The sequence below is a fragment of the Lagopus leucura genome, unplaced genomic scaffold, assembly GCF_019238085.1.
Source record: "Lagopus leucura isolate 7727_CA_CO unplaced genomic scaffold, USGS_WTPT01 Super-Scaffold_100002, whole genome shotgun sequence".
Classification (NCBI taxonomy): Eukaryota; Metazoa; Chordata; class Aves; order Galliformes; family Phasianidae; genus Lagopus; species Lagopus leucura.
This window is the reverse complement of record NW_024962263.1, coordinates 68,479,482-68,504,874: the sequence shown is the minus strand read 5'-3', so window position 1 is coordinate 68,504,874 and position 25,393 is coordinate 68,479,482. Positions and strand designations below refer to the sequence as shown.

Below are 25,393 nucleotides of genomic sequence, written 5' to 3'. Positions count from 1 at the left end.
CCCCGTAGGTCCCTCCCAACCGAGGATCCCCATCGCCGCTCGGCGCTCCGTCTCGTCTCTGAGAGGCGCCGAACATCCCCCGGCGCCCCTCCCCGACGCCACAGCAGCGCTGACCCGGCAGTGCTGGCGCTGACCCGGAAGCGCTTCCTCTCCTCGGCGTAGCCAAGATGGCGGTGGACACCGCAACCGAGCTGCTGTTTTTAGACACGTTCAAGCACCAGAGCGCGGAGGTAATGTGGTGGGCTTGTCTTGTCGGTTGTCGTAACCGCGTTCCTGCTTGCTCCGATACCTCAGAGCCCGTTGCGAGGCATGGACGAGCAGGGCTGGGGTAGGCTCCCGTGGGCGGCCTGGGCTGGCGGTGAGCGGCTGGGCCGGAGCGAGCGGTGCTTGGCTCAGCTCTGCTGAAGAGGGCACCTCCGCCTCCTCCCGCCACTTGCGCTGTAGTCTTCCCGCTGCGAACACCGGCGGAGCTAAGGGAGCCGGTGCCGGCCCTTTCTGGAGATAACGGGGAGAGGCGAGCTGAAAGCGTAGGGTGTGGGAGTCGTGATTGCAGGCATCTGCAAGGGAGGGAGTGGGGAAGGAGTGCGCTGGGTACTTACCAGATGGCTTTTACTTCCTCGTAGCATCCAGTGGGAGCTGTATGTACCATAAACAAAACAAGCACTTGAGCCCTGTTTTCATAGTGAGGGCATAAACATTTCACTTGGACTGCTTGTGTTACAGCTCAGCCTCTTGCGCCCATCTGGAGGGAGGAAGAGGACCTTGAAGGGGAAAATGTGAAGCATAGTGTAGCTTGTGGGATAAATTTTGAGCGGTGATGGGGATTCTTGGTTGGGAGGGACCTACAGGACGTATCGAGCCCGACGTGCAGAACAGTTCCTTGCAGCCGTTCTGTAACGGTAATAAAAAAATTTTGTGCAGAGAAAGAAAACAAAGCGTTTTGAGTTGATGCTGCAATTAAAAATAAACCAGAAGTTATTCTGCCACCCTTTGTAGTTGCCTCTTTTAGCCAGACGTGACTGTGTTTCTCTTCTACTATTTACGACAGTGTTGAGTAAGAAGTGCTCGCCATTCGCCTTCTTCTCAGAGCAGTATGCTCTCTTACTGAATGGTTTTTAATTATATATATTGTTTTCTGGCACTTTCATTCTTGCCAATGATGCTTTTTGAACTTGAACTAGTCTGAATTCTCATTAAAGAAAAAATTAAAGAGAACAAAATGCAGTTTTCATATTGTAGAAAAGCCACAATGTAGCCGTTATGCTACAATAATTCTCCAGCTAAATGGATCGTCTGCATTGCCTTGGATCTTTCTCATCTTGGAAAGTGTTATTTAGCTTTCTAGTGAAGTTATTTATTTGGTGCTAAAATGTGTTGGGCAATTCAGATCTAGTTTGTTTTTCTTCTTTTTTAATTATTTTTTTTGGAGGAAGATTGAACTGGACTCAGTTGTGATCTTGATGAGGTTGCTGTATGGCAGTCCTGTATCATTTAACCAGAAATGTGTCTCTGGGCTGTGCTGCATGGCTTCCTCCAGAAATTTTGAGTCTTACATGTGACAAATACATCTCTTTTAAAGCAAAGCACTCCCACAGTCATCAGTCCTTTAATAAAGCTGTGCTTCCTGTCACAGCATGTTTCCTTTTGTTCTGTCCTCCTAATGGTAATGCTTCAGTCCTTAGGGCAAGATCTTGTGTTTGTGCTAAAAGATCATAGAATCCTTAGAGTTGAAAGGGACCTCTGAAGGCCACGTTTTCCAGCTCTCTTGTAGTGAACAGAGACGTGCACAGCTAGATCAGGTTGTCCAGGGCCTGATCCAGCCTTGCCTTGAAAGTCTCCAGGGATGGGGCATCAACCACATCACTGGACACTGTTCCAGTGCCTCACCACCCTAATTGTAAAATATTTTTTCCTTATATCTAACCTAAATCTACCTTCTTTGAGCTTGAAATCATTTTCCCCTGTTCTGCTACCAGAGACCCTGCTAGAGTTTGTCCCTTTCTTTCCTGTAGCTCCCCTTTTAGATACTGAAAGGCTGCTGTCTGGTCACGTTGCAGCCTTCTCTTATCCAGGCTGAACAGCCCCAGCTCTCTCAGCCTGTCCTCATAGGAGAGGTGTTTCATCCCTTGGATCATTTTTGTGGCCTTCCTCTAGACGCACTCCAAAAGCTCCATGTCTCTCCCGAATTGAGGACTCCACATCTGGACGCAGTACTCCAGGTGAGGTCTCACCAGTGCTGAGCAGAGGGGCAGGACCACCTCCATCACCTGCTGGCCAAACTTCTTTTGATGCAGCCCGGAATACGGTTGGCTTTCTGGGCTGTGGGGGCACATTGCTGCCTCATGTCCAGCTTCCCCCACCAGTACCCCCAAATCCTTTTCAGGAGGGCTGTGTTCCATCCTTACATCCCAGCCTGTACTGATAGCAGCATTTATATTGGTGAGCAACAGGTCCAGCATTACATCTCCCCTAGTGGGGCCATCAGTTGACTTAGAAAATTATCCTCAATGCATTCCAGGAGCCTCCTGGATTGCCTACAGCTCTCTGTGCTACTTTTCCAGCACATGTCTGGGTGGTTGAAGTCCCCCAGCAGGACAAGCACTTGCAATTGTGACACCTCCCGTAGCTGCAGGTAGAAGGCATCATCGATGAGCTCTGACTGATCTGCTGGCCTCTGGCAGACATCAGTCACAAGGCTCTCTTTGCTGCCTCAGTCTCTAACTGTCACCTCTAGGATTTTGACTTGCTCATGACTGTTCTTTAGGGACAGCTCTTCACATTCTATTTCTTTCCTGGTGTAGATAGCAACACTCCCATCTCTCCTTCCTTGCCTGTCCTGAACAGCTCGTAGCTGTCAGTAACCACATTCTAGTCGTGGGAATCATCCCACCAGGTTTCGATGATGACAGCTGTGTTGTAGCTTTCAAGCAGCACAGTAGCTTCCAGCTCCTCCTCTTTGCTTCCCAAGCTGTGTGCATTGGAGTAGAGGCTCTTCAGCTGGTCTTGTCACTCCCTTAAAAAGTAACTCCGTAGTTCCTTCTAGGAAACACCTAGATATACCTAGACAGACATACCTTGAGTTTCCCCCTTGCCTTCTCCTCTTGCCCCAGCAGTCACTGCCTCACCATCATAGAGTTTTGTATGTGCTGCAGTGTTGCCAGCACCTCTCAAGGCAGTGGATCAGTTGTTTGGTTGCTACTATATGGGAAGTTGGTGACTTTACAGTTACTTCCTAGTATGCTTAAACATACTTTTTAGGACTGCTAAAGCATAATATTTCTTTACATTTGCTATTTCTGTGTTCTGAATGGGCTTCCAAATACTGCAAAATTGAATAAATAAGGTTCAGGTGGAATTTAAAAAAATGCCAGGAGAGGTCACTTAAAAAATCTTCTCTGTTTAACAAGCAATTAACATCTTACAGAATTGAATTTTATAATTAGTATTGTAACCTAAGTTTGGTTAATAAAGGGTATTTGTTACCTTGCTTCCATTTTATATTTTACACGTTTTGCATTTCTTTCTTTGTGTTTTTTTTTTTTTTTTTTTTTTGCAGCAAAGTACCAATATAGATGTGGTTCGTTTCCCATGTGTGGTTTATATAAATGAGGTACGTGTCATTCCTCCAGGTGTGAGAGCTCACACGAGTTTACCTGACAGCAGGGCTTACGGGTGAGTGTCTGACTCAGGAACACCTTCCTGTTTGTTTTTCTTCAACTTCTGTATTTCAATAGAACTTCCTGTCTAAAAAGATAAAACACATTTGCATGTCTGCTGCTCCTGTAATTATTTTGGGGAATCATTTAAACAGTATTATTTAAGGCTTTTTCCTTGTTAGTCGTGCATACTCTGATAAGGAGATTGATGGGTTTAATTTTTACCTTTATTGTGTTTCCAGAGAGACATCCCCACACACGTTTCAACTGGACTTGTTTTTCAACAATGTCAGCAAGCCAAGTGCTCCTGTTTTTGATAGGCTGGGGAGGTAAGCACTTTCACAATTACTTCAAGACTTCATTATCCACCTTCCCTTTTTCTTCTTGAGAGGTTCTGAGTGCAGAACATCTGCATCTCCCATATTTTTCTCGTTTGGTCTGCCTTTTGCTAAGGAGTTTGTATTCTCCTTGCCCTTTTGCTCCAGTTCTTGTGAGAGGACAGATGTTCATACTTAAGAACTGTTATTTTTAAACTTCTGTATCTCATATATATTAATGAAAAGTATTATGTGAAAATAAGTGGTTCTTCATTCCTGCTTTTCAGTGTGTGTTTTTGTTCAGTATTTTGTCATTGGCCGATCTGTTTAGTACTGCCATGTTTAGTTTCTATGAAATGCTTTGTAGTAACGGAAAAATAATGTTGTATATTTTACCTAACAGCCTCGAGTATGATGAAAACACTTCAATTATTTTCAGACCCAATGCAAAGGTAATGCAATGTGATTTAAACCTCCTTTTCTACATGTTTGTCATCTGAATATGAAAGTATGGTGCGATGGAACTGAGTAAAGAGTTCACTGTTTCAGATCTGATTCTAAAACCTGCCTGTAGCTCAGGTACTTACTGCTTTACAGCCTGTGTCATAGATGCTATATGAATGGCATCAGTTGTAGTAGACTTGATTGCTTGACATTTCTTACCAAGATTGCCAGTGTCATGAGCAAAGATGAATCAGAACGTTATGGCTGCAGGCCACAAAAAAATCATATCCTCTTTGAGTTTGTTTGGTCTGTCTCATTCAGATCAGTACATCTATGGCCCATGGTAATTAATGTTGTTCTTTTTTTTTTTTCCTTTGTTAACTGGAGGTATGATACAGGCTGTATGAATTAGGCAACACAATGCAAGTAATTGAGTGCTTCTAGAGGAGAATTACTTATTTCTTGTAATGATTTATATATCTTAAGTTTCTCAGTTTTTAAAATGCAGGTTGGAGGGACACTCCAATGTTCAGTACTTTGTTTTTGCTTCTATGCAGATACTGATACAGTGATACAAAAAGTAACTTTTATCTAGTTATCTGGTGTTCTTTTAAAGAGATTTTTTTTTCTTTTTTTCTTTTTTTTTTTCTTTAAACAAATCCAAACAGGTCAACACAGATGGATTGGTTCTGAGGGGGTGGTACAATTGTCTGACTTTGGCAATATATGGCTCAGTTGACAGAGTAATCACTCATGACAGAGAATCACCTCCTCCACCCCCACCTCCTCCTCCTCCTCCCCAGCAGCAGCCTGGTGTGAAAAGAACCCCAAAGCATGGTAAGCCTTGATAGCCTTGAAGTAAAAAATGGCAATTAACCACATTAATTTTAATCCTGCATTATATTAAAAAAAAATCTGTATTGTTAATAGCTTTGCTTATTAATGCACTTCTTCATTTCTGCACATCAGAAATGGTTTCAGAAAACAACCTCACATAGTGTGCTGAGGCAAAATACAGATTAAATAATAGCTGGGAAATTAAGGTGTTTCTGTATCCAAAGTAGAACTGAAATACTAAAGTATACTATTTCTGTTTCTATGATTCCATTAAATGTGAGTTTTCATTTTCACAATAAATATAGTTGATGGAGAGAAAGAAGACCAGTTCAATGGCAGTCCTCCAAGACCACAACCTAGGGGACCAAGGACACCTCCGGGCCCTCCTCCTCCTGATGATGATGAGGATGAACCTATGCCAGTGTCAGGTAGAATGACAACAGGCTTTGTTTTGTCTGCTGTACCACTGCTTAGTGGAGGCAGAATTCTGTTTCCTGTCCTGTGAGGTTTCCTGTCTGCTGTTACTGCTGCTGGACAGATTCCACTTGAGGGAAGGGATCTGAAAGAAAATCTGTATGATACGTTACATTGTATCAATTTAAAAGATAATAGATTTAAGAATATCAGCTATTGGTCAATGCACATTGATTATAGTGTGCATATTTTATATAAATTTTCTGTTGGCTGTTGCTTGTTGTCCTTCCACTGCATCTCTGCTTGCAGCGTCTGCTGCACTGTGGGCTCTGTGCAGATGAAAAGTGCCAAGAATTCTTCACATACTTCTTGTACAGCCTTGCTGAATTAAGTGATTGTTGCTTGTTTTCTGCCAAAATATTCAGAGGTTTTCTTGAAGATGTTCTTTTTGCATCTCCACTATGTGTAATGAAAAATTCTAATTCTGAGCACAGGATTTCACAGAAATATTCTGATTTCTTAAACTTTGGGTTATTTTGGTGTTTTTTTTTTTCAGTGGTTGGAGAAAAAGAAGATGATGTGGACCATAGGGAGGATTACTTTGAGCCCATTTCTCCTGATAGAACATCCATTCACCAAGAAAGCCAGTATTCTGATGAAGGAGAGGTGGAAGAAGATCAACCAGAAGAAGGGGATGATGAAGAAGATGTGGATGTTGAGGAGGAGGAGGAGGAGGACGACGATGATGGACATACAGTAGAGAGTATTCCCGATGAAGATGAGGAGGAGGAGGAGGAAGATGAAGATGAAGAGGATGGTGAAGAGGAGGAGGAGGGTGAAGGTAAGTTAAGTTTATAAAAAAACATAAGAAAAACAAAGAAAAAACTTTTTGACCTTTAGATTGCAGTACTGTTATAATGAGTTGTAGTATAGAGAGCTGTATCTCATTTTGCTCCCCTCAGTGCTCCATTGTGTGCCTTGCCCATGGTTCTTGGGGAGAACAGTTTTATGTTGAGGGATATTTATTTCATGATAGTAAATCTTTAGGGGGGGTTGGAGCTTGATGATCCTTGAGGTCCCTTCCCACCCAAGCCATTCTATAATTCTATGATCTTCCCATCAAGCTCTATAAAAAGAGGAAAACAGAGGTGGATTTTACGGATAAGAATGAACACTGGGTTCTGTTACTTGATTTTTAAAGAAATAGGAGAACTGTGAAGCAAACAATAAGTGAATTGCTAAACTGTTTTTTTTTTTCCATAATAATATCAGTAATTGTCATCTTGAATTATTTAAATTTGCTACCCATCCCTGTGTAAAACCTTGAGCTAGATGTTTAGTGGTAGATACAGTCATAAGAAGAAAATTTGAGAGTATTCTTATAGTAATACGTAATCCATTTGAAAGAACTTTTTGCTTTATGTGTTCTTCTGAGTGTGTCCCTTACATAAAATATGTCAGCTGGAGCTTTCACTTACATCTGGACAGAGAAAGCTTTCTGTGTTGGTGTGTGATTGTTTTCTAACTAGTTTGCATTGAATACGTAATTATTTTGTTTTGAGCAGCTTCTAAGCAGTAATGAACTGGGTTATCCATAAGTTCTCTCATAACTGAATTATTTTCTTCTTAGGAGATGATGGATATGAGCAGATTTCAAGCGATGAAGATGGGATTGCTGATCTGGAACGGGAAACATTTAAATATCCGAGCTTTGATATTGAATATACACCAGAGGATCTGGCATCTGTGCCTCCCGTGACATATGAACCTTTTGAAAGGGAGCTTGGACCTCTTTTATACTTCAGCTGCCCATACAAGACTGTATTTGAGAATGAAGTTGCTAAAATTAAGGACCTAGATCCAGAAAAAGAAAATTCAGGAGCAGTGGAGGCCTCAGTTAAATTAACAGAGCTGCTGGAATTATATCAAGAGGAAAGGGGTGCGAAGTGGGTGACTGCATTAGAAGAGATTCCAAGTTTAATAGTAAAAGGATTGAGCTATCTGCAGGTTAAAGACACAAAACAAGACTATGTTACCCAGCTAGTAGACTGGACCCTGCAAGCTTTAAGCCTTCAGGTAGCTCTCAAGCAGCCCATTGCTTTGAATGTCCGACAGCTCAAAGCTGGGACGAAACTGGTGTCATCATTAGGAGAATGTGGGACTCAAGGAATAACAGCACTCTTGCAGGCAGGAGTTATTAATGTGTTGTTTGAACTGTTGTTTGCAGACCATGTATCCTCCTCTCTTAAACTTAATGCTTTTAAAGCTCTGGACAGTGTTATTAGTACAACTGAGGGAATGGAGATGTTTCTAAGAGGTGGTGCAGATGCTCATGAAAAAAGTGGTTATCAGAAACTGCTCGAACTCATACTGTTAGATCAGACTGTGAGAGTAGTTACTGCTGGTTCTGCAATTCTCCAGAAGTGTCACTTCTATGAGATTCTGTCAGATATTAAAAAGGTGGTTGATCAGTTGGCCGAGAACACTCCTCCTCTTCCTAATCACACGGAGACAGAACAGGACCAGGACTTGGCAGGACTTGACAGAGCCAGCCAAGAGTATGAGAACGATGTGGAGGCTCCTATGGATATGGATCATCTTTTGGAATCTTCTAATATAAGTGAAGGAGAAGTGGAAAAACTCGTTAGTCTTCTTGAAGAAATCTTCCACTTGATGGAGACGGCTCCTCATACAATGATTCAGCCACCTGTGAAATCTTTCCCAACCATGGCACGCATTACAGGCCCTCCAGAAAGGGATGATCCTTATCCTGTTCTTTTTAGGTATGGTACTGGCAAGTTCACTTTTTAGAATGTGTTTCCTCCAGCTTGGTACAGATATTTTTAGGGATGACATTGTTGACTGACACTTTTCCTGATGTTTTGTTTTGTTTTTGTCACAAGTTTCTGGATTGTTTTGAGAGAATTTGATGGTTAATGTACCTGTTACCTTTGTTGGCTTTCAGTCAAGCCTAGCACACGCATAACAGCAAGCTAACCTCTTGCTGTGACAGATACTGTGCTAACATGTCAGTTGCATTCATAAATCCTGGATGTTTATGCTAGGTGCATTTGGAAGTTGTTATAGATCTAAGTGTTTTCCCTTTTTCAACCTGGAAGATGTCTACGCATATGGATGAAGAGTCTGCAGTTACCTCTCTCACTATGCTGAGCTGGCAGGATATAAACAAGCATGCTGTTCTGTCAGCCTGGCTCAGTGTTCCAGAGCATGGGCAGAGGAGTTCAGGCCTGTCTGTATTCAGCTATTTATAGGATCCCATGTGTTATTTCTCTGTTAGCAAGTTATTATCTAGAAAGTATTTCTGTAAACGGCTTTCTTTGATAATAGCAGTGTAAATCACAGCTAAATATTAGTATCTATAAGCAGACAGTCTTCAAGTAACAATATGACAAAGAGGAATGGCTTTAAACTTAAAAGAGGAGGGATGTAATTTAGATGTTAGGTGAAGATTCTTTACTCAGAGGATGGTGAGACCCTGGCATAGCTGCCCAGGGGAGCTGTGGGTGCCCCATCCCTGGAGGTGTTCAAAGCCAGGCTGGATGGGGCTGCGGGCAGCCTGAGCTGGCGGGTGATGTCCCTGCCCACGGCAGGGGGGTTGGAAATAGAGGGTCTTTAAGGCTCCTTCCAACTGAAACCATTCTTTTCCTGTAAATTTTAGAACAGTTGTGTTTTGTATGTTTACAATTTTGTACTGCTTTATTATTAGTTATTATTTCTCATAATCCACAGAGCAGGTAAGTACTGAAGCTAGGAGGCAGGTAACTTTACATTCTGCTGTTGTACAGTGTTGGCAGATGATTGCAATGTTACTGATTGCTTTCCCGTGTGTTTTTTTCAGATACCTCCATAGTCACCATTTTTTGGAATGCATTACTTTGCTACTGTCTATTCCAGTGACAGGTGCACACCCAGGCGTGCTACAAGCTATCCGCGATCTGTTGCGTTTCCTGGCGCAGTCACAGAAGGGTCTCCTTTTCTTCATTTCTGAGTACGAGGCGACGAATTTGCTGATTAGGGCACTTTGTCAGTTTTCTGATCCGGATCAAGAGGAAGGTCTCCAATCAGATGGTGCAAACGAGGACACGTTTGCCCTGTGGCTCCTCCATTCGACACAGACGTTACAATGTATTTCAGAATTATTCTGCCACTTTCAGCGATGTACAGCCAGTGAGGAAACCGACCACTCCGACCTGCTGGGAACGCTTCATAACCTTTACTTGATCACCTTTAACCCTGTGGGAAGATCTGCAGTGGCTCATGTTTTCAGTCTGGAGAAAAACCTCCAAAGTCTTATTACTTTAATGGAGTACTATTCCAAAGAAGCTTTAGGGTAATTATGCATATATTTGCATTTGTTAGATTTCTACATTTCGGAAGTATCTACCTTCTAAAAATAATTCAGTATAATTAAATACTTTGTCCTTTTAGACCACGAACTTGTTGAAAATGCCTTAAGTAGAACAATGTTATTGAAAATAACAGAGGGCTGGAGCACCTCCCCTAAGAAGACGGGCTGAGGGAGCTGGGCTTGTTTAGCCTGGAGAAGAGAAGGCTGCAGGGTGACCTCACTGCAACCTTCCAGTACCAAAAGGGAGCCTACAAACAGGAGGGCAGTCAACTCTTTACAAGGGTTGATAGTGGCAGGAGAAGGGGAAATGGTTTTAAGTTGAGGGAGGGAAGATTTAGGTTGGATGTCAGGGGGAAATTCTTTACAGAGAGAGTGGTGAGGTGCTGGAACAGGCTGCCCAGAGAGGTTGTGGATACCCCGTCCCTGGAGGTGTTGAAGGCCAGATTGCATGGGGCCCTGGGCAGCCTGGTCTGGTATTAGATATGGAGGTTGGCAGCCCTGCCTGTAGCAGGGGAGTTGGAACTTGATGATCCTTGAGGTTCCTTCCAACCCTGGCCATTCTGTGATTCTGTGAAGATCAGGCCTCACAGTTGTGATCAAGTACTTAATGCCCAAAATTTGTGTAGGTCATCCATAAAGATGTTATGATATAGATCAGACATTTGGTTATATGAAAAAATCAGTAAGCAGACAGTTCTCATTTAAGAGGAAGATTTGTCTGGGGATGCACACTTCTCAGGGGTGGGAATCTCTTAGTTCATGAAGTTCTTATGTGTGTTAAAAGTAGTCATATGCTCTGGACAGGCAGTTGTTACTTTAGGTAGCAGCACTTCCAGGCAAAAATTTAAAAGCAGAGACAAAGTTACAGAAAAAGATTTGCTGTTTAGTTGACTGTTGTCAGTGCCCTCAGCTCTCATTTTTTATGGGTGCTAAAATATGTGTTAAGCAAATATAAATGGAAACTTCAAAAAACGCAGGAGAAATTTCTTTTTTAATGATAATTATATGGGGAAAGCCTTGCTGAAACTGAAAGTTCTGTACATGGACTTTTAGGTGTTAAAGTATGAAAATCAAGCAACTTTGCATTAGCCAGGATCTAAAGAAGATTCTTATCGTTGTTTCAGAGACTCAAAGTCTAAGAAGTCAGTTGCTTATAATTATGCCTGCATCCTTGTTCTGCTGGTGGTTCAGTCTTCCAGTGATGTCCAAATGCTGGAACAGCACTCGGCGCCTTTGCTGAAGCTTTGTAAGGCAGACGAAAATAACACCAAATTGCAAGGTACAGTATGTGTCATTATCAACTGAATTGTCTGCATGTATGGAAGAAACCTTTTATGTGTGGGTAATTGGTACTTCACAATCATCTGGTTTGGATAATGTATATAATGAAATTCCTCTTCCAGCTGCAACTGATTAGTTGACTCACAGATATTATGTGTAATTTTTTTCCCCGCTAATGACAGTTTAATAGGAAATTCTGTGTAGTTAAATTATTTTTCAAGTAATATTAACTACCACGGATTTTGGATAATTGCAGGAAGTATGAAATTATTTTTGTGTTGAAAATAACTGAGGAGAGCAAATTTCAGAATTGGACTAACTGGTTAGTGAGCAGACTCTTAACTTCTGTTGTTTCCTTTGGCGATGTGGGCTTACAGGGTCTGTATATGCAAATAAAGGAAGTATTCCTGGGACTGTTTCCTGGCACCTGGGCCAACTGGCATGGAATAGTCAGGTTTCTGTTACTAAATCTTTTGACCTCCGAGTTGTGCCGTGGGATCTTCCCTCAGTAGTGTTGACTCAGATGGGGCTGATTGGACGAAGGCTGCTGGGGGCCATTCTGACACCTGAACAACAATGCTGTGATGGCCAGAGTTGTGCTCTGCACTGCTGCACTGCTGTGTCTAGATCTACCAGCAGTTTCTCCCAAACACTTGCAGGCGCTGACACAAATCAGAAGTCTTCAGAACTTCAGTTTGATTTCCCCCCCTGCCATGCTTTTTGCCTCTGCAGATTGTCAGACTGTTTTGTGAGGAGTGGATCTAGTTTGTATCCTCCTTGTTAATTTGTAGCCATTTGGCCTTCGAACCTTCAGGTTCTTCTGCCTATTCTCAGGAGCAATGAGTTTAAAAACATGAAATCTCTCTACCAAAGATTTGGGACATTCAGGTTATTCTGGTCAGAGAGAAACTTACTGTGTAAAGACTTTCAGAGAGAATAGGTGCAGAGATTGGTTCTGTTTGGGCATTTATGGGATGTTTGTTTTCAGTTTTTAATAACCTGTTATGTACATCAAGAGCAAGGACCTATTTTCCTTAATGGCTTTTTCTTTATCTGACAGTGGGACCCTTTGTGTCTTTTGTAAAATACATTTACTTACGAATAACACAAAACAAGCTGAGAATTATTTGAGTGTTCAGGTTGACCAGCAGAATACTTGAGGTGTATTGATTGTTTTGAAGTCTTGCTTTTGATGGTGCTTTTCTGCTAGCTATAGAGTATGCTTTATGGATTTTGCACTTGGACTTAGTACCTATTGTGTAGATTGAGTACGTTTTTATTGAATAAAACTCTGTGTTCATAAATGCACTGACAAGTTACTTGATTAACAGCAAGTGTTGTTTTTTTTTCCCCCAGAGCTCAGCAAGTGGCTCGAACCTTTGAAAAACCTGAGATTTGAAATAAATTGTATTCCAAATCTTATTGAATATATCAAACAGGTTAGTAAAATACAGATAGATGCTCTCTTTTAGTTGTACGCTATAGGCTTATGCCTTTTTGTAGTTTGATACTTTTATCTTGGGTAATTACCACCATGATATTTAAAAATAGATGCTTCTATTAAAGTTTATGATCTAGGCCAATTTTTGCTTTCAGTTATATTTAGTGAAACAAAACTGCAGGCAGCTGAGTGCAAAGTTTATATCATTATATAAACAATCAGAATGTAATTTGTAAAAACATAGCCTTATTTTGTATCTTTCTCTATCCTTTGATTTTAAGTTTTTAATCCAACACTGAAGTGTATCCTGGTCATGTGCATTGGGAACCTAGGGCCAAGAGGTGTGATCAATATGGGAAGTAGAGCTGTCATCTGCCAATTCTTGGGAAGTAATTTTGCAGGCAGAGGCAGGTTGCTCTTTCACCTGCATTGAGCAGGCAGCAGTTTTTCATTTTGCAGCTTTGGTTACCAAGAAAGGCCAAATACAGGGTTATTTGCCAGGAAAGCTGAAAGGAACTTCCAACTGTTCTCTCCTGGAGTTAGCTCCCAGAGAATAATTCTCTCCTTAAGTTCACTGAAATAGATTTTTAGCATTAGCAGTTAATTTTCCTTTCTTGTTTAAAACATCAAACAGAAGAATGCCTGTGTTGGAAGGATAGAATATAAAACGTAGTCATTTATATGTTTTGAAACAGCAGAAACTTAAAGTCTGCTCTTCTGATTTTTGTTAAATGAAAACCTTACTTCTGGAAAACGGTCTTGAAAACCTCCATTCCCTTCAGTAGGGGCTGGTAATCAGTGAATGATAAATGATAAATATACCTGTGTGTGTCTATATGTAGGCATATAATATACGTATATACCTTAAGCACTAACAGCCTTTTGTCCATAGCTGGTTTTCCAAGGTTTGGGCTGTCAAGTTTGCTTTTCTGTATAATTAAGCAAATGCGTATAACAGTCTGACTAAGCTGCTTGTTTGTTGCAGCGTCAGAACATAAAGCAAGTAAAACGTTTGATATGAAGTCATTTATTGTAATACAAGTGTTTTTTTAATTTTGTTTGAAGAACATTGACAGTTTGATGACCCCAGATGGAGTTGGTCTTCCTACGGCACTTCGTGTTCTTTGTCATGTTGCGTGTCCACCACCTGTGGTAGAAGGTATGGCACATACGTTTGTACTGTTTAACACAGAAATCTTAGTTTCCTGAGTCTTTTACTTAACATGTCTGCAATGTAACTGTGACTTCCTGGGAGGAATCAGACATTCAGAAATGTTTTTTTTTGTTTTCCATACAGGTCAACAGAAGGACCTTAAGTGGAATCTTGCAGTAATTCAACTGTTTTCTTCTGAGGGAATGGACACGTTCATTCGCGTTCTCCAGAAGCTGAACAGCATCCTTATCCAGCCTTGGCGGCTGCATGTCAACATGGGCACCACACTTCACAGAGTTACTACTATTTCTATGGCCCGCTGTACCCTTACGCTACTTAAAACCATGCTAACAGAACTGCTGAGGGGCGGATCTTTCGAATTCAAGGACATGCGTGTCCCGTCGGCACTTGTTTCCTTACACATGCTCCTGTGTTCTATTCCTCTCTCAGGCCGCTTAGACAGCGATGAGCAGAAAATTCAGAATGACATTGTTGATATCCTACTGACTTTTACACAGGGCGTTAATGAGAAGCTTACCATTTCGGAAGAAACCTTGGCAAACAATACTTGGTCTTTAATGCTGAAGGAGGTTCTCTCCTCCATTCTGAGAATTCCTGAGGGTTTTTTCTCCGGACTTATACTGCTTTCAGAATTGTTGCCTCTTCCACTGCCCATGCAGACAACTCAGGTATAATTTAGATTTATGTAGTTTTTATTCAATTGCCTGTAGCTGTTTTAGACCATCTTCCTACCTGTGGGATAACAGATAGATGAAAGGGTGCATTCAAGTTTTTATAAAGCATTTCTGTTCATGTAGGTTCTTTAGAGGTATGTTTCTCATGGTGGTGGAGGGAGGGGAAAGGGGAAGGGAGGAATTGGAGCATCTTTTTCACTTAATAGTTAACCATTTTTCTTCTCTAGATTATCTGGACTACCATTGTATTAATGAAATAATGGCTGGCAGTGCCAGCTTGCAGTGTAGTAAGGCATGCGTCTTGAATTTGTCGTCTTTAAGTAAGCATAAAAGATGCATGGCAAACCATGCTCCCAACGGAATGCCTAACTTGTGGCTCTGTTATTCAGTGATATTAATGAAAATGGCACTGTGTTTTTTTGTTGAGGACAATGTCAGTACTTAGTATTTGTTTATGCTTTGCAGTAGAACTGAGTTTTTATGATGAAAGTGGGAAGGAAAAACCTCCTGTTCTTCTGTTCCTGCAGGTAATTGAGCCACATGATATTTCAGTGGCACTCAACACCAGGAAGCTGTGGAGCATGCATCTTCATGTTCAGGCCAAACTGATACAAGAGATAGTTCGATCCTTTTCTGGTTCATCTTGCCAGCCTATTCAGCACATGTTGAGACGTATTTGTGTTCAGCTGTGTGACTTGGCTTCGCCTACTGCTCTTCTTATCATGAGGACTGTATTGGATCTAATTGTAGAAGACCTACAAAGGTATCCTCATTTCCCTATTGCAAAGATTTCTTTAGTGGACTGTTAATCTCTCCCAGGTTCTTTGCAGCTGATTCAGCAAGAGAAAAATACTTTCAATATTTACCTATTATGAACAGAACGAATTCTCAGTCCAATAGTATATACTGTGTCCTGATCATGCATAGTGTTGGCAGGGAGCAATATCAGAAGAGGAGGCTCAGGGGAGACCTCATTGCACTGTACAACTTCCTGAAGGGAGGTTGTGGTGCAAAAGGGTCTGGCCTCTTCTCCCAGGCAAATAGTAGGACCCGAGGAAATGGCCAGAAGTTATACCAGAGGAGGTTTAGGTTGGATATTAGGAGAAACTTTTTCTCTCAGAGGGTGGTCAGGCACTGGAATGGCTGCCCAGGGAGGTGGTGGAGTCGCCGTCCCTGGCAGTGTTCAAGAGGTGCCTGGATGAGGAGCTACGAGATGTGGTTTAGTGCTTGTGGTACTAATAGGAATGGGAGGGCGGTTGGACTAGATGATCTTGCAGGTCGTTTCCAACCTTGTTTTTCTGTGTGATTCTGTGTGATCATACCTCTCCACTGCTTCACTCTGTGCATGTATGGAAAGTATGTTAGGAAGGCTTTTTTCAGGCTGTCCCTCTGAAGACTTTTCTATTCACTTTTCTATTCACACAAATTTTTCTAAAGGACTTATCTGAACTAAATAAGCTTACTGGGATTTGCATATCAACAGGGAAATATGCAGATATTTGTCAGGTGCAGGAGGTTGAATGAGTACTGTTTATTTTAGGTGCATAGTTACATTCTGATGCAACTGAAAGTTGTTTAGTGGAAGTTAAAGAAAATAAAGTACATACAGCAGGTGTTTTGTTTAGAATGTAGAATTATGACTCCTGCAACAGTTGGTATTCTAGTTTGTTTAGATCACTTCTTAGAGCAGCTTTTCCTATATATTCAAAGTGCATTGATATCCTTTCAGCAACACGGAAGATAAAGAGAAACAATACACTGGTCAGACTACTCGATTGCTTGCTTTATTGGATGCCCTGGCTTCTCATAAAGCTTGTAAATTGGCCATTTTGCATCTTATCAATGGAACTACTAAAGGTGATGAAAAGTATGGAGAAGTTTTCCAGGAGCTTTTGGCTTTAATGCGATCAGTTGGAGACAATGTCACTCATCAACAAAGCGCGGAATACGTAACTTCCATTTTGCAGTCCCTCTGTGATCAGGTATTTTTTATGTTTAATGCATAGTGTTTTTTGGGGAAAAATTCAGTGATGTTATTTCTTAGGAGCATGTGGGGTTTTTTTGTTTGTTTTTCCATAAGAGGAAGAACCCATCAATGTTGTTAAAATGCAGAAAGTAAAAAGTTCTGTACGGTTGGCTACTGTGACAGGCTTGCTGCCAGTCTTTCTATTCTTGGTTATAAATCACTGAATCACTATGGCTGCTGTTTTGTGGTCATTAGAGACCAATGATGCAAAGACTGACTGTTCTCTCAGCTGCAGGGGATATTGTTTCTCCTTACAGGAAGATTTTGGAACTTGGGCCACTGGCAAAACTTGTGCTGTCACTATTCACTTTTTACCCAGTTGAATAATGTGTCTCCTAGCAGTCTAATTGAAATCTCTTCAACATAACATTCCAAGTCTGAAGATATGTATGACAGACTGCTGCCACTGTTACAAACCAAATACCCCCACAACAACAATAACAACAATAAAAAAAACCCACACAGAATAAAGTGGGAAATCTGAAAACTGATTCTTGGAGTAGGGCAGGTAGTTTCTCATGAGTTATATGCATAGATTTGCATGTCATTGCTTATCTTATTAGTTGCATGTGTTTGGTTTAATCCAGTTATGTAAATGACTCTTGGGCACGGTTGGTAGAGATCAGTCAGCCACTTGCATTTAAGCAGGAGTCTTTGCCTATGCAAATCCATTGTGAAAATCAGTCTTGTGTTATGTTACATAAAACATGAAGGAGCAGTAGATGTTAGATGTCCTAAGTGGTGCTTGCAGCATCTAAATTTTGATGAATGTCTTGAGATTAAGGGACAGTTTGAGTCTCTAAGCAAAAAGCATAATTCCAAGGTAAGATATTACTCCCTTACTGTCTGGCATTGAGTTGTGGCTTTGCTGTCACTTCTCACCCTTTGTGTCTTTTATGTTTTAAAGAATCAGTGATAGTTTGCAGTCCTTAACAGAAGCAAATTAGAAAGGGTACATTAGTTTAATGTGTTACTAGTCATTAATAACTGCCGAATATGGGAATATGCTGATAAAGAAGTAGTGAAAGAGCTTAGTGTTCCTAATGTGATGTGTGGTTTATATTTACTGCCTGTATTTCAAATGCTTTTTTACAATGTGAATAATAACCACTTTTTGTAGGATATTGCACTCATTTTACCAAGTTCGTCAGAAGGCTCTGTGTCAGAGTTAGAGCAGCTTTCCAATTCCTTGCCAAACAAGGATCTGATGCCATCAATTTGTGATTGTCTAATGGATACATTAACCAATTCTGAGAGCAGTTACAATTGTCTGCTGACATGCATCCGAACAATGATGTTCCTTACAGAGCATGACTATGGCTTCTATCACTTGAAGAGGTATGAAATCTTAGGATATCTCTGACAACTTAAAATTTTATCAAAATCTTCTGCAATATGAAATCAGAGGAGGATTTGGAAGGCCTATGAATTCCTACTTCTCCATCTGGGAGTCCTAGATGTAATATGAAACTGTAGTATCACTGGAACAGGCTGCCCAAGGAGGTTGTGGATGCCCCATCCCTGGAGGCATTCAAGGCCAGGCTGGATGTGGCTCTGGACAGCCTGGTCTGGTGGTAGGCGACCCTGCACACAGCAGGGGTTGAAACTGGATGATCATTGTGGTCCTTTTCAACCCAGGCCATTCTATGATTTGCCATCACAAGGCTGGAGGATTTGAACGAGATAAAGTTCTCACACCTTGACCACCCAACAATTAGGGCTTTTGAAATGGAAAATTTTTTTTTAAGCTACTTGTATTAAGTCCACTCTGCTTTGAACAGAATGTATACGTGCAGTGGGCAGTACCAAGTTGTTTTGTCACTTCTTTCCCTGTCCTGGATTTGGACTGAGTTCTGTCCACTGAAGTGAGGTGCACAGACAGGGATGGTGCGAGGCATTGCAGCACTGCTGATAAAAGGCTGCTCAAAGTACTCTTCTGAGCAGTGTTACAGAAGTGTGCTGCTCAGACTTAGCAAGCTACACAACTTGTCAATGAAAAATAGGTTAAAGGCGTTGCTGTTTCTGTGATTCTCTTTTCCTCCACAAGGTGTGAATGCCATTCTCTGCTGGTTTTTGAGGTATTGCTGTGGTGTGTATAGCTGTGTCTGAGCAGTCTGTGGACTGCACTGGTGAGAACAGCGGTTGAGTGCAGAGAAAATGATGAAGCTCCAGCTTTGTAGTCAAAACTCAGTAATGATGAAACTTACCAAGTTCCCTTTGTAATGTACGTTACTGTGAGAAGTTACAGCGCAGCGGTCACAATGCATGCACTAATGCAGTGTTTTTTTTTCTTTTTTTCTCAAAAAAAACCCACCAAAAAACACCCCCAAACTGAAAAACCAGCTCTCTAAGGAAACACAGCAGTGCTCTGTACACTGTACTGAAGCGCATCATAACCAGTTTCAGCAAAGACACGGGTGAGCTGGCCTCTTCTTTCCTGGATTTTATGCGACAGCTTCTCAGCTCTGATACTCTGGTGAGTGACCATGAAATGAACAGACAAATTCAGTGGCTGCTCTCTGAACTCTGCAGTGTGAGATGCATTCAGGAGCTATTTCAGAAAGCACATGGCTGTGTAGATAGCTCTGCAAGGCTTTTCCATCAGTAATATCAGGGCCACTTTTAGTTTTTAAAGAAATCTGTGGAAGTTGAGCAGAACACACTTAATAAATAAGAGCTTTCAGTAGGAAAAAAGAGGCATCTTGAGTCTTTAGGATAAGTGACATTGGCAGCACAAAAATAAGTCTTATGGTAGAATGGCTTCCTCTGAAAGAAGGCTTATGGAACATCAGTTTTACTTGAGTAAAAATCTAATCTGTCAATTAGTTCCTTGACTTTCCTAGGTGAGCAGTGTGCTGTTGCATCCAGGTTTTAGATTCATTATGGCGTTTTAGAGAGTTGCTGCATTAACACTTACTATAGAAAGTATTGTACAAATATAGTGCAGTATATAAAGACTGTTAATGTATAGAAAGAAGTCTAAAATAATTATCATTTCTCTGATACAGACCTCAGTTTATATGGGAAAAGATTGGAGTAATCTTGTTGCAGGATTGAAATATACTTATTAAAAATATTTTGCATTATATACCTTTAAATCTGCAGAAATTACTCTTTTGCTGTATTTCTCTAATGTAGATTTAAGTTCTAAGGAGTTTGCAGTCTTAGAAGTATAATGAACATTTAAGTATACTTATTTCCCACTTCTCATGTTTTCTAGGGATGTTGTGCAGATGATGGGAGCCTTATGGAAGTAGATGGATCTCATCCAGGCAGAACGCTGGGTCTCACCACTGCAGAGTTAAAACATCTACTGCAGAGCAAAGAGGAAACCCCAGAAAACCTGCTGCTTGATCTGGAAAAACATGTGATGGTAAGAGAATTTGAATATTGTTGTATTGAATCGTGTTGTAATCTTGTCTCTGACTGCTTTTAAAGACTATCCCTATTTGATGAGAAGTATGTCATATGCTTTGCTCTTGTTTTAAGAAGTTTCAGGTAGGGCTGAGATCCAAGTGATGGATACATCTTCAGTGAATTTGTGGAGGACAATAAAATGAGGGAGTGGCTGAAATGATGAACCACTGAGCCTCAATTGAATGACCTCAATAAACTTTTTAGGATTTGTTTAGCAGAAAGCTTGTGTGGGTCATGAGGCAAAATGAAGTGAGAGCAGGGCAGTGCAGTGCCTCAGTGCAGGCTGGGCTGGGTGGTTGTGCTGAGCGGGAGATTGAAACAGGCTGATGGTGCATTGCTTATAACAACCAAGGCTGTGTTCTGAGTAGTTCTGGAAGGAGCATGGATGGCAAATGAGGGGGGACCTCAGTGTCTCACTCCATGGAATGCTGGTGAGCTGTCAGCTGAAATGCTGTGTTCACCTCTGGCCATCTTTACTTCTTGGCAGTTCTAGGGAAATTTGAGAGCGTTCAAGCAAGGTAGTCAGGGTCCTAGAGCACATGTGCTATGGAGAAGGGATGAGGTATATGGGCTTATTTAGTCCCGTGAAGGGAGCTATCTTGTAGCTGCTTACAGCAATGTGAGGATAGTTACAAAGGTGATGGAACCAAATTCTTCTTCATGGCTTCAGGTGGATAAACCAAAGAGTGATGGCCCCCATCTGTGGCTTCAGAGGTTCAGGTTGATGCTAAGGGAAGAGTGGGAGAGGGAGAACAGAAAAATCACTACAGAGTGCATTTTTGAAGACTTTGTTAGATTAAGTTAGGGCTGAGCTGATACGGCTGTGGTGGCAGTCTTGCTTCAAGCAGGGGAGTTGGACTAGAGGACTTGCAGAATTCCATCCATCCAGTGTTTCTGTGATTCTAATTAGAGACCAAATTCTAATATTCTGGTCTAATTCTGCATCGTTGCTGACTGTCATGCAGTAGACAGCTAATTTAGAAGAGTCTATAGAACAGCTGCTCTGCAATTTGCTCCACCGATGCCTTTCCAGTGCTCTCCTGCTGTCCCTCATCCCTGCTTCCAAGTCAGTGGTAAAACTAAAACCCACAGTTGTGCTGAAGGAAGAGCAGCAGATACTTAGGATGCTGGAATGCCCTAGCAGAGGGCTTGTTAATTTCAACCTGAGGAGAATACACGTGCTGCAGAGCAATGTTACAGAGCTTGTTGCATGAACTAGTAGTGAAGAATGCACCTGTGGTGACTGTTCTGTCAGCATACTAAGGAGCAATCTGCTGTCATGTGCGTGCTGAAATGTCTCAGCTTCACTGTTTGTGGACAGATGGACTTTGCAGTGTAGTCTTTTTTTTAATAATTAACACAAAATGTTTATTTCTTGGAGGAGAGTAACAAATTCTGCCTTGTATGTTGACTTAGGATCATTCTAAGGAAGATGATGGCCTTGAATCCTTACTGGACAACATTGTTGGAGTCAGGCAAATGTTGGAATCAGCGGGTGATGCTTGTCCACTAAGTGACCAGGATGTGGAGCCTATCCTTTCTGCACCAGATTCTCTTCAGAATTTGTTTAACAACAGGTAAAATGGTTAAATGTGTGGGCTTATGGCCTGTGATTTACTTACAAACAGGATCTAAACAGAACCGCTATTGCTGCTCCCTACTAGTACCAGTATATTTAGTTTCATGCAGGTGTCCAGCATAAGGCAGCAGTATTCACCCCAGGTTGTGAAGTGCTCATGTGCTTGCAGTTGGCTGCAGTTCACAAAGAAACACATTTGGCATTATTTTGTTGCAGGACTACGTATGTGTTGGCAGATGTGATGGATGACCAGCTGAAGTCCATGTGGTTCTCACCCTTTCAGGCTGAAGAAATAGACACTGATCTGGATATGGTAAAAAGCTTCATTAACGTTACTGAAGTGGGTTTAAAAGTAAGGGTTAACCTGGGATAGAGATTCACGTGGGCGATTGACCCAGATGCAGGAAGGCTAACATTTGTTAAAGGGTTATTATCAAATGCCTCCAAATTGACACAGACACAAAATTGGCACCTTCCACAGCACTCTCAATGTACAACTCATCTCCTTTAGAGGGATAGTTGTCTGTCAGTCCTAACCTGCTTTTTTTTATATTGCTGCTGGGGCTTTTCAGCAATTTGTGTTAAATGTAGACTAAGAACATGATTTATTTTGTTCTGTCCATACTTATCTTCTGTCACTGCAGTAATATTCAAAGAAGCTCATCTATGCTTTAAGCTCATCTTTGCTCTGATGTGACAAGAGTGGGGGGAAAAAGGCAGTAGTAAATGAAACTGTGCACAACATTTCTTCAAGTTACCTGAAACTTGATTTTTGTGATCTGAACTTTAAACATCTCTTTGAAAAATATGCAGTAACAAAAAATAGCAATTTTTAAATGAAGCACTTGTTGGTGTGTTAGCTTCTTATGCGAGAAATTGTCTGCTTCTGTTGACTCAGTTGCCTGCATTCTTTTTAGTTTCATTCTTCCATGTTTACATGCAAAGATAGAAGTGCTTAGATTTCTTAAGCAAAGACCAAATAACTGATTCGCATACAAGAGCTGCACTGATAAATTTATGGGACTGTAGCATAAGCAGAACAATGCTTGAAATTGAAGCCCTTTGTAGAGATTCAGAGGCATGAGGGCAATTTTGCTGCAGCTCTGCTGCTTTTTTTTTTAATTGTTACTGCTGCTTTTATTTGAGCCAACTACTGCATTAAAAGGGAGAGGATAGAGCCTTTCACACTAGCAGAAAGAGCTGGGCTGTGGTAGGATCTCTGCTGATTCTCATCCATGCTGGTGCATGGTTTTTTTTTTTTTAGAGGGGCTGATAATGATTGCTGTTATAAAACTTTATTGCTGCAGGTAAAAGTTGACTTAATTGAACTGTCAGAGAAGGGCTGCAGTGACTTTGACTTGCAAGCAGAATTGGAGAGGTCATTTTTGTCAGAACCATCATCTCCTGGTCGGACAAAAACTACAAAAGGTTTCAAACTTGGCAAGCACAAGCATGAGACTTTCATAACTTCAAGGTAAGATGAGTTTAGTGAGTAAACAGCTGGTGTGGTTAGCACTGTGTGGTATCTTCTCAAAATGCCAAATACTTTTAAAATGGCATCGTTCTAATTTTGACATTAACAAAAGAAACCATGGTTTGTCATGACAGTGGAAAATCCGAATACATAGAGCCTGCAAAGAGAGCTCACGTTGTGCCACCACCAAGAGGAAGAGGCAGGGGAGGATTTGGACAAGGAATTCGACCACACGATATCTTCCGTCAGAGGAAACAGAACACAAGCAGACCACCCTCCATGCACGTGGATGATTTTGTCGCTGCAGAGAGCAAAGAAGTGGTTGCTCCCGATGGGATACCGCCGGCCAAAAGGCCACCAAAAGTGTCGCAGAAGATTTCTTCACGTGGTGGGTTCTCAGGGAATCGTGGAGGACGGGGAGCTTTTCACAGTCAGAACAGGTTCTTTACCCCACCTGCTTCAAAAGGTATGCCTTCTTTTTTATTTGAATCGCAGTAAATGAATGCTAAAAATGCTTCAGTAGTATTAGCCAGATTTTCCACAAATGAATCATTCCTGGCATGAGATGTTTTTGACATAGTGCATCCAGGAAGGAAAGAAGTTGTTTGGTGCTAGAAAAGGTTATCTCATGTGCTGTGAAATTGAACCAAAACTGCAAGTTCCTGTGTTGCCTTTCTGACCCCCACTCTTACAAAAGGAGTTAGCTTTTCCGTGTCACAGTCTTGTGTACAGCAACTCTTGGAGTGTTTCAGAGACAGTCAGAGATATACAAAGGTCTCTCTACCATTTTGATATAGTGGTTCCTGAAATCAGCCATCACAGTATGAATTTCAGTGGGGGTTGAATAAAAGGATGGAAGATTTTGACGAGAGCAAGATGCAATTTCATTGAAGCTGGAGGTTCTAGTTACCATGTTAAACATTTTTCCTGTACAGGCTGCTTTGCTTTCCTCTCCTTTCCATCCTGTAGGCAAGTGTCATGGTTTTGTGTTACCAAGTTACCACAGCGGAAATGGAAAATACTTCCACTTAGAAAAGTCACAAGTACTGGGATTTGCTTGACAGTAAATACTTAAAGCATTAGGGGTGCCTCTTTGTACAGCAGCTAATGCGAATCTTTTAAAACCTGATATTGCATCTGAAAAGTAGATACTGTGCTATGACATAAAACCAGGGGAAAATAATCTGTGGGCTTTGAGTAAAAATACTGAGTATGTTAATGCAGTTTTATCTATTTGAATTATGTAAATACTGTGCTTACCCACTTAGTGCTTTGAAGATTCAAGTGAAAGAAACGTGAGATTTGCTCTACAGTGTGTGGGTTATTCTCTCCCCATTTAGGAAACTACAGTCGTCGTGAAGGCGCTCGGGGCTCAAGCTGGAGCGCACAGAGTACGCCGCGAGGAACCTACAATGACAGTAGAGGTGGTCAAAGCAATTTTAACAGGGGTCCACTGCCACCACTGAGACCATTAAGTTCAGCAGGTACATGGTATTCATATGGGCATCGAACTATAGAAAATTCCTTGAATTTCATTTTTGCTTTACAAATGAAACCGTGCAAGGATGCCGCAAACACCTTGAAATTCAGCAAATTTTTTAAGCATATATGAACAGTTGTCACTGAGACTGTCAAATACATGCTTTCGTACGAACTGTCCTGTAATCCCTAAAACTTGCTGAATTGAACACTCGATCGCAGAACCTTAACTTTGCATTCAGATTTTTGCAGTTCAGTTGTCTTCATAACCACACGGTAACTTTAGAACCAATCAAAACAAAAATGCTGGCCTAAAAGAAAGGTGAAAATTAAAAGGAGAAAACAAAACCCGGTTTGTGTCTCGTCTTGTTTTTGTTTCCTGTGCTTTCACAGCACCTGCTGCACCTAGGCTTTTTTTTTTTTTTTTTTTTTTCCAACTGAGTATACTTTTCTTTGCTTTAAGGCTACCGACCGAGTCCTCGCGATCGTGCTTCCAGAGGCCGCGGAGGAATTGGACCATCTTGGACAAGTGCTAATAGTAGTAGCAGTGGTGGCTCAAGAGGGAAGTTTGTTAGTGGAGGCAGTGGAAGAGGTCGTCATGTACGTTCCTTCACACGATAAAATGAGGCCTAATGGAAGAGCCCAACCACAGGGACTTCTGTGAAGATGACAAAGCTAACAGAGGCACTGAAGGACCAATTCAGAGTTGCTGGGTATCTGGAGGACACCGGGAGAATATTTTTGTCGGAAGAGAAGTTTTTGTTTGATACAAGACTTGAAATTTCAATAAAATTCAAGACTTTTTTGTGTA

General features: G+C 41.4%; 1 protein-coding gene across 1 annotated transcript; it reads left to right on the top strand.

The window, feature by feature from the left end:
* The first annotated feature begins 144 nt into the window (after positions 1–144).
* On the top strand, positions 145–25,393 carry VIRMA (vir like m6A methyltransferase associated). The gene is made up of 24 exons (XM_042869224.1): positions 145–230; positions 3,557–3,672; positions 3,899–3,985; positions 4,377–4,425; positions 5,086–5,254; positions 5,560–5,682; positions 6,225–6,509; positions 7,299–8,451; positions 9,528–10,019; positions 11,162–11,316; positions 12,675–12,757; positions 13,825–13,918; positions 14,057–14,601; positions 15,135–15,370; positions 16,337–16,589; positions 17,754–17,971; positions 18,977–19,109; positions 19,854–20,006; positions 21,467–21,627; positions 21,846–21,942; positions 22,937–23,103; positions 23,238–23,569; positions 24,444–24,587; positions 25,046–25,393. Exons 1-24 carry the CDS (start codon positions 168–170, stop codon positions 25,201–25,203), a joined length of 5,466 nt encoding a protein of 1,821 aa, XP_042725158.1. The 5' UTR covers positions 145–167; the 3' UTR covers positions 25,204–25,393.

Coding starts and splice junctions, on each gene's coding strand:
- VIRMA (XM_042869224.1), top strand. CDS start 168: ATGGCGGTGGACACCGCAACCGAGCTGCTGTTTTTAGACACGTTCAAG. Junction 5,255..5,559: donor GAAAAGAACCCCAAAGCATG/GTAAGCCTTGAT, acceptor CAATAAATATAG/TTGATGGAGAGAAAGAAGAC. Junction 14,602..15,134: donor TGCCCATGCAGACAACTCAG/GTATAATTTAGA, acceptor CTGTTCCTGCAG/GTAATTGAGCCACATGATAT.